Source organism: Monodon monoceros, unplaced genomic scaffold, assembly GCF_005190385.1.
Source record: "Monodon monoceros isolate NGI ecotype Baffin Bay Population unplaced genomic scaffold, NGI_Narwhal_1 Super_Scaffold_6, whole genome shotgun sequence".
Lineage (NCBI taxonomy): Eukaryota > Metazoa > Chordata > Mammalia > Artiodactyla > Monodontidae > Monodon > Monodon monoceros.
Window position 1 is genome coordinate 47,852,191 of NW_021703783.1, and position 14,499 is coordinate 47,866,689.

The 14,499-nt window shown below is 44.8% G+C and overlaps 1 protein-coding gene across 3 annotated transcripts in view; it reads right to left on the reverse strand.

Annotated features, from left to right (window-relative positions):
• PPM1H (protein phosphatase, Mg2+/Mn2+ dependent 1H) overlaps positions 1-14,499 on the reverse strand; it is a 264,476-nt gene that overhangs the window by 165,882 nt on the left and 84,095 nt on the right. For all 3 annotated transcript variants that reach the window (XR_003791202.1, XM_029206228.1, XM_029206227.1), the window contains exon 2: positions 4,426-4,591. Coding sequence is in view for 2 of the 3 variants with exons in the window: in XM_029206228.1 (XP_029062061.1) it covers positions 4,426-4,591 (166 nt within the window). In the remaining variant the exon portion in view is untranslated. The remainder of the gene's footprint in view (positions 1-4,425; positions 4,592-14,499) is intronic.

Here is a 14,499-nt window from a genome sequence, read left to right on the forward strand (position 1 = left end):
GAAAGTTAGCATCCTCAAAACTCAAGTCGCCATTTCCGCCCATCTCCTCACCTTGAACCTGTGCCTGCCCCAGGGGTCCACTTTCAAGGACCAGCACCCAGTGGCTGAAACCTGGCATCTCCCACTCTCCCCTGCCCCACATGGTTGGTCACCTGGTCACGTTAACAGGACCTCTCACATCATCTCTTCCGAGCCTGCCCCTTGCTCTAATCACTGCCTTATTTCGAGCTTTCATCATTCCTCACCCAGATTTCTGCACGAGCCAGACTCCTAGGTGTCCCAGCCTCTAGGTGTGCTCCCCTCGTCTTCCAAGTCAGCCTCCCCACTGTCGTGAGTCCGTTATGCCCTTGTCTAAAGTCACTGGTTACAATTCCAGCTTATTAGGGCATTCAGTGGCCCTCGCGTGTGACACCTGCTTGCTGTTCCTGCCTCATTCCCCTCCAAGTGACTACACGTGCTCCCAAACGTGGGAAGACATGCCCCACGCACTCTCACGCCAGCCTGTCTCCGTATTTGCACGTTCCCTCTGTCAGGAGCTCCCCTTTCTCTTATTTGCTTGGTTAATTCCAACAGCTCAAATGTCACTTCTCCAGGGAGCCTTCCCTCACCTGACCCAGCCTATCCCCTCCACTGTTCCCCAAACCACCAGGGGCCAATCTGAGCATCTACACAACCTAGACTTTTTCTCTTTCTCCTAAAACTCACTCCACTGTAGTACTGCTGCTTCTCGACCCTTCCTCCCCTCCCCAACTCTGCTCGAGGGGGTGGGAACTGTACTGAGTTCATCTCCTCAGCCCCAAGGCCCAGCGTGCAGACTCGGAGCTCAGCACACACTTGCTGGTTGAAGGAAGAGAATCACAGGGGGAAAGGGGGGACCCACCTTACTTGTCTCCTGCGGATGTTTTCTTGCCCTGGGCCCTATGCTGTCACTGCCCTTTCCTCAGTGTCACCATATCTGAGTTAAGGGATGTCTTTAGATGGCAAAAATCACCGGCCTCTTTTAAGCAGTATATCCAGTGACCTCTGCTAGCAAACTGTTCATTCAGCGTAGCAGCCAAAGTCCCGATAACGGCCTCGAGGTCCTGCCACTTTGTCTCACTCCTCTATAACCTTTCTGACAATGTCACCTGCAATCCAGACTTTACTATGTCTGCTCCAGACGCATGGGCTTCCTGGCAGATTCTTTGAGAAACTGCAAGCCTGTTCCTGCCTCAGGGTTCTTACAGTTGCCTAGGATGTCAGAATGTTCTTCCTCCCAACAGCTGCCCTTTTCAGGTCTTTGCCCCCGTGTTACAGTCTGACACCTCCTTTAACCACCCTGCGCCTCACGCTTCCTATTATTACTGCTTCCCTACTTTGTTTTTCTCCGTAGTGTTCATCTGCCATGCTATATATTTTAGTTGTTTGTCGCCGTCAAAGAACGCAAGCTCCCTGTAGGGAGGGATTGTTGTCTGTTTTATTCCCTGCTGAACCCTCAGCATCCAATTCCTGGAACACAGCTCGCACTCAGTGAGTCAGCTGGCACACTAGGTTATGCTTTTCAAGCTTTTAGAAAGCAGCACAAACAACAACAACGAAACAGACAACCTGATTTTAAAATGGGCAATGGACCTGAACAGACGTTTCTTTAAAGAAGATATATCTGGCCAATAAGAAGCACATGAAAAGATGTTCACCGTCGCTAATCGTGGGAAATACATGCCTACAATGAGGTACCACTTCACACTCATGAGGGCGGCTATTATCTTAGAAAAACAGAAATTAACAAGTGTTGGCAAAAACGTCCAGAAATTGGAACCCTTGTGTACTGCTGGCGGGAATGTAAAATGGTGCAGCTGTTGTGCAAGACAGCATGGTGGTTCCTCAAAATATTGAACAGAATTACCGTATCACCCAACAATTCCACTCTGGGTGTATATTCAAAAGAATCGAAAGCAGGGACTCAAACACCATGTTTATGGTGGTAATGTTCACAACAGACAATGAGAGCAAGTGTCCATCGATGGATGAATGGATAAACAAAATGGTATGTATGCACACAACAGAATATTTATTATTCAGCCTTAAAAAGGAATAAGATTATGACGCATTCTACAACATGGATAATCTTTGAAGACGTTACGATAAGTGATATATGCCAACTACAAAAAGACAAATATTATATGATTCCACTTATAGGAGGCCCCTAGAGTAGTCAAATTCACTGGGACAGGAAATAGAATGGTAGTTGCCAGGGACGGGGGATGGGGAGGGGAAGGGGGAGAGAAGGAAGGGGTAGTCAGTGTTTAATGGGTACAGAGCTGCAGTTTGGGAAGATGGAAAAGTTCAGCAGGTGTATGATACTGATGGTTGAACAACAGTATGAATGTATTTGATGCCACTGCACCGCACACTTAAAAATGGTTAAAATGGTAACTTTTATTTTATGTATAATTTCCCACAATTAAAAGGAAAAAGGCAGCACAGCTCTTGCCTTAAACTCTAATAAGTGGCCTAATACATAAGGCAGGTGGAAGTGAAGCTGCTGTGGCCAAAGCAGGAGGGCAGGGGGAGAGGTGCCGGCTCTGCATGGCATGCCCTTGCTGCCTCCTAGTGGCTCATGGACCCCACAGAGGTTCAGAGCCATCACAAAGGAGGGCCCTGACTCCATCTTAAAGGGCTTATGCACTGGTTTCACTGTTCTTAAGGAAAGAAAGGTAAAAAGTTACCCCTGGTTGCACTTCTAGGAGGAACTTAGCAACAAGGGAAAACGCCATCACCCACAGGCCTTCAGCCAAATGTCAACACTGACTTAGTTTTACAGAAATCACTTTATATCCAGTGGCAGAGGAGACCTGCCAGGGGAAAGAGCAACACTAAGTCACTGGCACCCATACCCAATTATCACTAATGTCTCACATCCTCTGAGCCCTTTTCCATAAAAACTCAATCCTCAAAATAAGTCCATCAAGAAGGTACGAAAGACACTGTGTCATCTCCAGTTTACAGATGAATGAAAACCCAGTGGGCGTTATCTGCAGAGGATTACAGAAGTAGAACTGACTTTAGGATAATAATCACTAGCACTGATCAAGGATTTATTAATGATGACACTGGCTCAAGACTTTACATGGACTGTTGGATTTCTTGCTTGCAACTAGCCTCTTCCACCGTATTTGGTAGTTACCATTATTATCCTTCCTTTTTAGAGAAGAGAAAGGGTGAGGCTCAAAGAATAAATAACTATCCCTAAATCCAACAGCTTTAAGCAATGGACTGTTCTGAAACGTCTTACTCCAGAGACCATGCACTTAACCAGTATTATTTTGTCCTGCCCATCTGGGTCCCTGGCTCTCGCTTTTTGGGAGAGGCCTAGTCAGTGCTTCCTTCAGCCTTGAAAGCAAGCACAACTGATGAATCTCCATAGGTCACTGTGTTTTCTAACCCTAAGTTGAACTAATGCTACCAAAATAAGTCAGTATTCTTACTCCCTAAGCGTAAATGCAGTAAGACACTATCACTTAGACTAAGAAGAGATTCCTAGATCCTTTACAATCCTATAGAAATTTGCATACAAAAATATCCTAAGACCATCAGAATAAACAGTCACATTGGGGTCATCCCATTTAATGTCTCTTTTCTGTAGGACTAAATCTGCCGATGGACAGAGTACTGATTGTTCCCTATACTTTTCTGAGAGCTTCTTCAGAACTTTCCGAGGATGTCTGCTTTGTTCTCCAGAAATTGGAAAGAGGAGAAACGCTCTGTGGTTTGTCAATAGGGCATCCGGTCTGCAGGGCTGCCCCATAAGATGCAAGGGCTTTGGGCCAGTTGAAACAAATATTAATTTGGAAGAGCATCAAACAAGGCTCCAACTGGGCAACTCTAAGGGGCAGGCAAGGGGAGGAGAGGGGCAGAGTCGTGCGTAGCAGGGCTGCAAGCCGATGGCTTGAGTTCCTCCCACTGCTTCTGAGAGACTTCCAGGTACTATCTCCTTCACAAAAACCTTGAAGTAGCTTCATAAAAACCACCAAACATATATACTAATTCTTGCAGCAAAACTCATATATGATATGGGCGTTTTCTTTACTTTAAAGGTTTAGAACCTAAACACCAGCTGCTCCATTTATTTGTTTGTTTGTTTGTTTACTTTGGCCATGCTGCTCGGCTTGCAGGATCCTAGCTCCCCAACTCAGGATGGAACCCGAGCCCCCAGCAGTGGAAGCTCAGAGTTCTAACCACTGCACCGCCAGGGAATTGAACACCAGCTCTTCCTAACTCCATGTGTCACCTTCGCTGTGACGGTGTGATACCCTGAGCACAGACCTGCCACTCCACTAACCCTGGGGACATGGCTTTTCTCTCTTCCGTTCCGACCATCCCACGACGGGGCCACAGTGTGCATGTTCCTCTCACCCGAGAACAGGGCATGAAGGAGGGTCTTACCGAGTTCTCCTTCAGCTGCAGTCCCTCCCCGTTGGGAAGTGAGGACCGTCTCTTAGCTGAGTTCCTGTTTGGGGTTGAGGTAATGGCCCCTGCTTTCTTCTTCACGGTGAGCACCTCACAGCTGGCTTGGTCTTCATTGTGTGTGCTCTTCCCGGCATTGATAACCCTGGAGGAGAAGCCAGAAAAGCCGGTCAGACAGAGTGACATCTGGAGAGCTGAGAGCCCAGTCTCTCAGGTCAGCCCAGGCAGGCTTCACAGCTGGCACAAAACGAATGCCCTACTTAATGCACAGGACCTTACAGGCTTGGTGGAGTAAATGGATTTTTTTTTTTAATGTAATTCTACTAGCATATGTTAAAACATGTGCTAAAGCAATGTGCTGAGGTCAGCTCACCTTCGCAGGTGTCTGATAAACGTGATCAACCCCACCAATCCACTTCTAGTCAAAACATTCGAGACAATCACTCTTTTTGCCAATTACATTGAAGACAGACGGCTGGCTCAGGGAATTCTGTTGCATTTCTCCAAGTGATAGAGCAAAACCACCATCAATCTTATCAAAGAACAAGGCAGTAATTTACAGCACACTGTAAAATCCAAGAGAACAGAGAACTGTATTTCATGACTGCCATGACCACTTTTACTTTACACAGGGAGAAGTGAACGGATCAAAGGTTTATTCTTTTAAAATTATCTTCACTCCTTTATCTTTTCTCAGGTAGAATAACACTCCTCACGTTGCATCATCACAACAGACTATAGGGCATGCTGATTTGTACGTGTGGCCCTATGATCTCATGGCATGTTGATATTCTTTGGCCTAATTACTAATGTTTTGAGCACAGGAATGCTTCAGAAAAACATGCTACATCATTCATAGACCTTCTTCTGTACAGGTGACCGCAGAATGAACTCTTGGGTTTCGGTACCATTTTCTTATTAAGTAATTAAGCGGCAGCTAAATTAGTTTTCCTGAAAGAGGGCTCTCCTTGATTTGCCATTGGCTGTGTTTTCTTGCCAAAATTTCAACAGTGTCACAGTAGGTGACAGAGTGAGTGTGGAGGATACAGACTCAGTGGCAAGGAAAGAAAGATGCTTTTTTTCGAAATAAGGTAAGATAGATGGAAAACCACTTTAAAAGTGTGGTATATACACCACTCAGTCTTGTTGTACTCCCTCCTAACAATTAATTAGAAGATGATCATTTTCAAATGACTTTTTATAAAGAATTTTAAATTCTGAAATAATTATAAACTCAGAGTAAACTGCAAAAATAGTATAGAGTCTCATGCACCCTTCACCCAACTTCCCCCCAAAGCAACATTTTATATCACTCAAGTACAATATCAAAACAAGCAACTGACACTGATCCAGCACTGTCAACCAGACTGCAGACCTTATTCAAATGTCACCATTTTTTATATCAAATGGCTTTCAGTACTGAAAACTGTATACACGCTACAATCAAACAGGAAACAGAGCAAATTGAGATCTGAGTGCTGTAAGACTTCAGGGAGTGTGTTTTGAACAGTCTTCTACCAAACCTTGGGATTCTATGGAGGTGTTTCAGATGTTTTAACATTTACTTTAAATTTATTTTTTAAATGTATAAGCATTTTGGAAAAAACTGCAATAATTTAAAAGTTGATTCCCATCTGTTACATGTGAACAAATACATGCTAGTCTATATATTTTGGGCAGCTTTGGCATAATAATCCTTCTATCTTTTCTCTTTGACCAGTATCACTTGATTGGAAGAAGATCTGTTTAAAAAAATACCATTTGAGGGACTTCCCTGGTGGCGCAGTGGTTAAGAATCTGCCTGCCAATGCCGGGGACACGGGTTCAAGCCCTGGTCTGGGAGGATCCCACATGCCGCGGAGCAGATAGGCCCGTGTGCCACAACTACTGAGCCCGTGTGCCACAACTACTGAAGTCCGCGTGCCTAGAGCCCGTGCTCCGCAACAAGAGAAGCCACTGCGACGAGAAGCCTGCGCACCGCATCGGAGAGTAGCCCTCGCTCGCCACAACTAGAGAAAGCCCGCGTGCAGCAACGAAGACCCAACGCAGCCAAAAATAAATAAAAAAATAATTTTTTGCAATTACTTATCTATATGTAATAGGAAAAAGATCACAAAAGTCATTTACTATCTCCGCTATTTCAAATTTCTGTTCACTGAAACTGCTTTATCATTCTTCCTGAGTTTATTATAAATTTCAACTTAACCATATTTTTATAAATGGAAGTCTTTAACTCATTTTACACACGACAGTTTTGTGTAAGATTCTTTTTTTTTTTTTTAAAGTAGATTGTTGCTTACAGAATATGAAGACCATTGTCCTCGTGGCGGGGGTCCCTCGTAGGAGGCGGGGGTCCCTGCTGATCTCTGTGAGGTCAAATCTGCCTCCACACCCTCTCAGGGATGAAGGGAGGAAAAGGTCAAGGTCTAGTTTTCGGCCCCACCTTCACTCTCTCCTCTAAGGAGGAGGCGTTTTCACAAGGTTTAAGAATACAATGCTGAGAACCTACTGTAGAGCACAGGGAACTCTACTCAGTGCTCTGTGGTGACCTAAATGGGAAGGAAATCCAAAAAAGAGGGGACAGAGGTATACGTATAGCTGATTCACTTTGCTATACAGCAGAAACTAATATCACTGTAAAGCAACTGTACTCCAATAAAAAAAAATTTAAAAAGAATACAGAACAATTCTTGACGACACGATGAAGACACACACTACCTGCCTAAGACCATTAATACCACTATGCTTGCTGCCCAAGCTAAGTAAGTTATCCCAAGTTCCACAGCCAGGAAGGAGCGCTGCTGGGATTCAGAGTGAGGCCTCCTTTGACCCCCAGTCCAACCTCTTCCTATTATACGCGGGGATTTGCATCAGTCGGTGGGAAGACCAGCTGGACTGTGTGGGGGGAAGCACGGAATAAGCAGATTAGGCAAGCTCGGGTCCGTGCCTGAAAGAAAGGGGATTCTCTCCCTGCTTCTCTAGCTACTGGAGAAGGCACCCAGAGGAAGGATGAAGGATGGATGGTTCAGATCTGCCTGTCTCTAGAGGAGCCCACGTTTAGTCCAGGTGTTTGCAGATGGAGCTCCTAATACAGAACATGCATTTGTCTGGAGTTTCCCTTTCACATGGATTTTTGGAGAATCAAACCAGGCAGAGGAAGGAGATTTAAAATACCACCTGCCTCTTCTCTGTCACTGATAGCGACTTCCAAGCAACATGTCTGGGGCGGATGGTTCGCTGGATGGTGATGTTACACCCCCGTGGTCACCCACTAACATCTTGCCTAGGGAAAGCCAAAGTGGAGGCTCGGCTACGAAAACAAGTTCGTGACAACCGTCCCCTCCATACTGTCCTCTGAACAAGATCTGGGCTTCTACTTCTGGAACTTGGCATCACCCTGACCACTGGGACCCAAAAAACAACCTGACTAAAGCATAACTTTAACAAAAAAAAGCATCACTGATCTCTGAAAGCTACATGCCAGGTTGACTCATCTGCCACTGCTGTTTTCCAACAGTCAACAAAGCTACGATAATTACATAAGTCACGAACCACTGTCCCTTGAATGTGCTATATATCTCCTATCTCTCTTGGGGGATATTAAATTCCAAAGTTGACCTAACTTCAGCAAGAGACCCTAGAAACTTTACTGTATGCATGAGAAACCCAGGGCCCAGGAATACTGTGGCTTACACAAGGTCACACAGCTAAATACAGCAGAGTCCCAGCTCTTTCTGCTTCAGCTCTCTGTTGTTTAATTTTTCTATTGTGTGTCTATTCTTATCAGCACTTGGTTGAGAAGGCTGTCCAGCAATGACTCATCAAAGCCAGGGAACCGTGAAGAACAATCAAGGGTACACTTCCTTTGCCATTTCAAGCGAATACAGCTTGTGAATGACACTGACGAAATATCAGGAAGTCAGAAACGTCAACCTAGAGGGAAGACAGCAGCCCCAGCCCTGGAAGATATCTGATCATTATCCAGATGACAGTCATTTTAATGAAAGCCATTGCCTTTTTAAAACACACAACTGCTATCCAATATTTCATATTATTTCAAATTCCTGACTCTGTACAGCTTTAGTAGAAAGACCTGATTCTTCTCAATTTATTTTGGCTTTAAAAAGCTTGACCTGGGGATTCCCTGGTGGCGTAGTGGTTGAGAGCCCGCCTGCCGATGCAGGGGACGTGGGTTCGTGCCCCGGTCCGGGGAGATCCCACATGCCGCGGAGCGGCTGGGCCTGTGAGCCACGGCCGCTGAGCCTGCGCGTCCGGAGCCTGTGCTCTGCAGTGGGAGAGGCCACAGCGGTGAGAGGCCCGCATACCGCAAAAATAAATAAATAAATAAAAAGCTTGACCTCTATCAACTTAAATATTTCATTTTGTCCTTCAAAGGCAAATGCTTTGTTTGCTAAATATAAATAAAACCTCCAATTCCTCTAAAAGTAAACGGAGGAAAACTGTTTTCTGAGTTCAGAAGCATCATTCTGTCAATAGGTTCAATTTTTTTTTATGTGAGCAACTGTATCATTCCCTTCTTATCATAGGCTCCAGCAAAAAGTCAGCACTATCTTGAGATCAACAGGAATGACTTCAAGATGTCCTTTCTTTAAGCAATACCCACCCGTGATGCTTATTTTGAAGACTTAAAGACAAAACGTTGGTGGACCACAAATCATCTCTTTGGTGTCATTATTTTCCAATTTCCTACAAAGGAGGAGAACATCTTCCTTGAAATTAAACTGGAGGTAATAAAGCACAATGGTTATGACGATGGGCTATCTCCCCAGAACATAGCACACAGCAGGTGTTCAACAAACATCTGCTGAAACAATGAATGAAACCAGACAGAAATCAACTCTGCTACTTCCTAGATGTAGGGTAATAACAGTATCTTACACTTGCTGAGAACTAATTATGTGCCAGGGACTGTTGTTAGCATTTTACATGTAGTAATTAACTCATGTAATCCTCTGTGGACTCTACGAGTTGGCCACTACTGTTCTCCTCTTTTTAAAGTCACAACTATTGGACAGCAGAGTGTTTGGTCAAGTTGCTTAACTTCTGCAAACCTCAGTTTCTTAGTAGTACTTCTCGGATTAAATTCTGGGAGTTGCTAAAATATATGTGTTCGGGAGAGGGGATACTGGTCACCTAAATTAAAGAACTGGGAAATTCTGAAGTTAGGGTTAAAATTCAAGTGGGAGAATTGTGAGACGATGAAGGGGAAGGTTAACTACTATGTCTTCAATATGGAAAGTTTACATCCAGTTCTTTCTTCCCTTAGAAGATCGGGATATGTTTGCCCTAGGAGAGAGACACGTGACAAAGTTAAATCCAAGTATGGACTGCGTTAACCTACCAGCCTACCCTCAACTGGACAAAACACCTAGATTTTTTCCCCCTTGTAAAAACAGGTAAATACAGAATTTTAAGGTCTTGGAAGTCCAAAATCCTATACGTGTATCAGATACAACTGGAAGCTATGACCAACACCAGGCATGAATGTGACCATGAGATTTGTAGCAGTAGAAGACCCTATTTTAAAAAGAACAAGTGATTCATTCTGTGCTACTATCACACACTTGGGAAACCTCTTTTCCTTCTTTCTGTTTGTAAAATATTCTAGTCACAAATTTTTAAAAAATCAACTCCACCTGAATTTCAGCAGAAAAATCCTGGTTTTAATGGCAACTGTTAAATTATCAAGTTCCCTGCCTTCTCATCTGCTCAAAACCTTGACCTTAAGGACATTCACCTGATAATATAACACACAGAGCAGGTTCCTATCACTAAATTCAGACGAGTAACTGTTCTCAAGTAGTGAGCCCCTGTCACAACAGCCACTGGTCCAGAGAACCGACAATGGAAACATTTTCAAAAGGATTTACAGGACAGTCAATCCACAAAGGATAGTCACAGTTGATAATGCTTTGGAAAGATTCCCACATGTCACTAGTGTCAAGTCATTCATTACCAACCCCTCCCCCTTGGCAACTCAGCAGAAGAACCAACAGAGACAATGGTCAGGTAGACCAAGTTCAAACTTGCCGTCTGTTCTCGGGCACAGTAAGTTTACTTTCTGTCTCTAAAATGCGGATAACTGTCACTTCCAATAGAATTAAATGCCCTATAGCATAATGAGTATTTAACAGTACACAGTGAGTACTCAATATTATTACTTAATAATAATATATCCAACACAAGCTAGCTGCCTCTTGTGTTGGGCCCAGAGGACTTTTATCAAGTTATGTGAGTTTGAGGGGAACGTCTTCTTCCCTCTTCTTTCTTGTCAGTGTCCCTCTGCCAGCCTCAAGGACACAGGGTCACATCCAGAGCCTACAAGAGGCACGGCATGACACTTCCCTGAACACGGACCTTGAGCAAGGCCACCCGCTCCCCTGAGCCCTCTTCTCAAAGTGGTTGCAACACACAAGCCACCCATGTGACAGTGTTCTGTACACAGGAAAGCGCCACACCGTTAGGAATGTGCTACTTCTAGGTTCCCACCTAGATCTGCCCAACGAGGCCATCTCTCCCCAGGCTCCTGGTCTCAGAAGCTCAGGTCCCAGACCCACAGAAAAAGACCAAAGAGAGAATTTGGTTGGGTTTGATCTCTCTTTTTTTTTTTGGTATTACTCTATTGCTTTGTTTTTAAAGGAAATAAAAGCCTGGACAGTTTAGACTAAAAAGTTTACACGAAGTGTTAATACCGCTAAACAGCCAGTAATCACACTGAGTAAGAAGGAGCAAGCATTCTAGAAAGGCCATCAGGTGAACTGAGTTGTTGCTGATTCATATACAATTGAGAAGCAGGCAGCAAAAGGCTGTAGGGGGAAGGGTGGGAAATCAATCATTTATGGGAGACCAAATATAGCAATCAATTATTAAAATTCTCTTTTCTAGGTAACCCCACAGGCAATGTTTCATGTGATTCTCTAAAGTGGTTACTGACCACCCAGACAGGCTGGAACATAAGGACAACTTAATTCCTAGCTCCAAGGGTGTTAATAACCTCTCATTCTTGGTGTACTAGAAAACCAGGGCTCTGACTAGGAACAAAAGCCTTCACTAACAGCTGTCAGCAAAAACAGCCAGAACCTCCATCAAGAATGGATGTTCCCGGGCTTCCCTGGTGGCGCAGTGGTTGAGAGTCTGCCTGCGGATGAAGGGGACATGGGTTCGTGCCCCGGTCCGGGAGGATCCCGCATGCCGTGGAGCGGCTGGGCCCGTGAGCCATGGCCACTGAGCCTGCGCGTCCGGAGCCTGTGCTCCGCAACGGGAGAGGCCACAAGAGTGAGAGGCCCGCGTACTGCAAAAAAAAAAAAAAAAAAAAAAGAATGGATGTTCCTGATGGACGTTCTCCCAGATGGTTTCAGCCACCTCCGGGGAGGAGGCGGAACAGGAGGTCACCCCAGCCCATTCAGTTAACGGCCCGGCGGGTGTCACCAGGGAGGAGAAAGGATGGAAAGCCATGGAACTCTCTGTGGTGTCTGGCTTTCACACCTTGGAAGATGGCTAAGCACCAACAGGTGGAGGAGGCACAGTGTCAAGACGGCAGGATGAACGCAGGCTGAGAACAGAGCACACACGTGCAAGGCCTTCTTCCATCACGCAGACTTGCACGCTCTGGTTCCCAGGCCCTGTCTGTGGCTAATGAAGAGATGTGACCAATCGGGGTCTGCTAACTGGGGTCTCAAGGGCCACATCCAGCCGACAGACAGGTTGGTATTTTAGAAGTTGTGCCCACAAGGTATTACTTTAGAAGGTGAATTTGTAGTTGCCCATATTGAAAAACCGGGGGCTTCCCTGGTGGTGCAGTGGTTAAGAGTCCGCCTGCCAATGCAGGGGACATGGGTTCGAGCCCTGGTCTGGGAAGATCCCACATGCCATGGAGCAACTAAGCCTGTGCACCACAACTACTGAGCCTGTGCTCTAGAGCACGCAAGACACAACTACTGAGCCCACGTGCCACAACTACTGAAGCCTGTACGCCTAGAGCCCATGCTCCAGAAGCGAAGCCACAACAATGAGAAGCCCGCACACCGCAACGAAGAGTAGCCCCCACTCGCCACAACTAGAGAAAGCCCGCACACAGCAACGAAGACCCAATGCAGCCATTAATTAATTAATTAAAAGAAAAACTGGGATATTTATATTAAAAATTTAGTTTTCCCATTTCTCTGGGAAAAGAATACCTTCAGCAACACCAGTCACACTCTTGGGCGACAACGATCAGAGATGGGGCATTTCCTCGCTAGCTCACCCCAGACCTCACTCTGTCCACTTCTGCCATTAAGTCACCAGCCTGGCCCCAAAGGCACTGGATTCTGCAACCCTGTAATCAGATCTCTGCGACTTCATAAATAAACCAAGAAAGTTATTAGATATGTAGTACACCTTGATTGAAATAATTAATTTAAAATATTGTGTAGCCAAGAGGGATAAAGCAAGAAGACTACGGCATGGCTTCTACCCCCAGGGAGCCCATAGTCATCTACACAGTAGAGACACCTTCCTATAAATAACTGAGTTGTTCCAACTGATGCTATACCCAAGATGTATGTCACAAGAGACCTGAAAATGCAGAGGAGGAGACAATTCTGCAAAAGAAGAGTCACGGAAAGTGTCACAGCTGAGGTGGCACCTGAGCTCATCCTCATGGAATAAAGGAGGAAATCAAGAATCAGAGAAAAAGCAAGGCAAGACCCTCCAGGCATAGGAATAACCTCGGAAAACAGAGTGATGTGAACTTTATAAAGAGGGGTGGGTGTGACTTAAGTATAGGCTTGGCGAGGGAGCTACATCAGAACTAGACCATGAAATTCTATAGGAACTTTATCCTATAGAGCCTATGACCCATGGGAAGAATCTAAGATGCTTTAAAGAAGGGTCTGATATGATAAAAACTGTTTAGGAAAATAACAGTAGTGGCCTGATGGAGGATGGATTACAGAGGATAAATGACAAAAGTGAAGAGCGTCACTTTTGTCACACAAGAGTGTCACCAAAGTGTCACTTTTATAACAGTCCAGGTGACAAAGAGGTCATGAATCAAGCAGTGGCTCTGGGTGGAAGCGAACAGAAGGCTTCAGAGGAGGTGAGAGAACTGAGAATTCCTAGTTAAGACCTGCTGGACACGGGTAGTGGAGGAGAGAGGAGCAAAGAGGATGCTGCTCAGGTGTCCACTGGCAGGGTGAGCAAACGAAGTACTCCAATTATGAAGGGAGATGAGAAGGTGAAACAAGGCTTGGGGTGGGGAGTTCTGGAGGCAATAATGAAATTGGTTTTAGGAGAGTGAACAGAAAGTGCTTGGTACCAGAAATTACAAAGGCAGTGGCAGCCAACTAGGGGTTGGCAAACTGTGGCTTTTGGGTGAAATTCGGGCCACTGCTTGGTTTTGTATGACCCCCAAGCCGAGAACGTTTATTACATTTCTAAGTAGTTGGGGAAAAAAAATCAAAAGAATATTATGTGACATGTGAAAATTACATGAAATTCACATTTCCATGTCCAGAAATAAAGTTTTATTGGAACACAGCCACATTCATTCATTTACGTATTGTTTATTGTGGGCCTCCAGGTACAATGGCAGTTAGCAATTTCCACAGAGACTGTCTGCCCGCCAAGCCTATAGTATTTTACTACCTATACCTTTACAGAAAATGTGCTGAGCCCTGAAATAAACTATTAGACTGAACGCTCTGAAATTGTTTTTATAGGTCAAAAACAGTCCGATACTGACAATTTCATATCACTACACATAATATATGAGTGAAGCAAAGAGAGAGATGTAGGTTTGGATAGAATTTAATGTGCATCTTGGTGTTACTTATAACGTTAGCTTTGGATATACTTCGCTGCTAGCATTTGGGGGCCATCGTTAGCTCCTAGCTCCCTCACCAGTGTAATTAGATAACTGAAGGTTAAAATACGAACACTATAGATCAAAAGAAGATATAGTATTGTCCCAAAGATCTCCCTACATAAATATCAATGTTTTCTTCTTCACATTGGCTGTTTAGAAATGAACTTTTAAAATAGTAAAGGTAG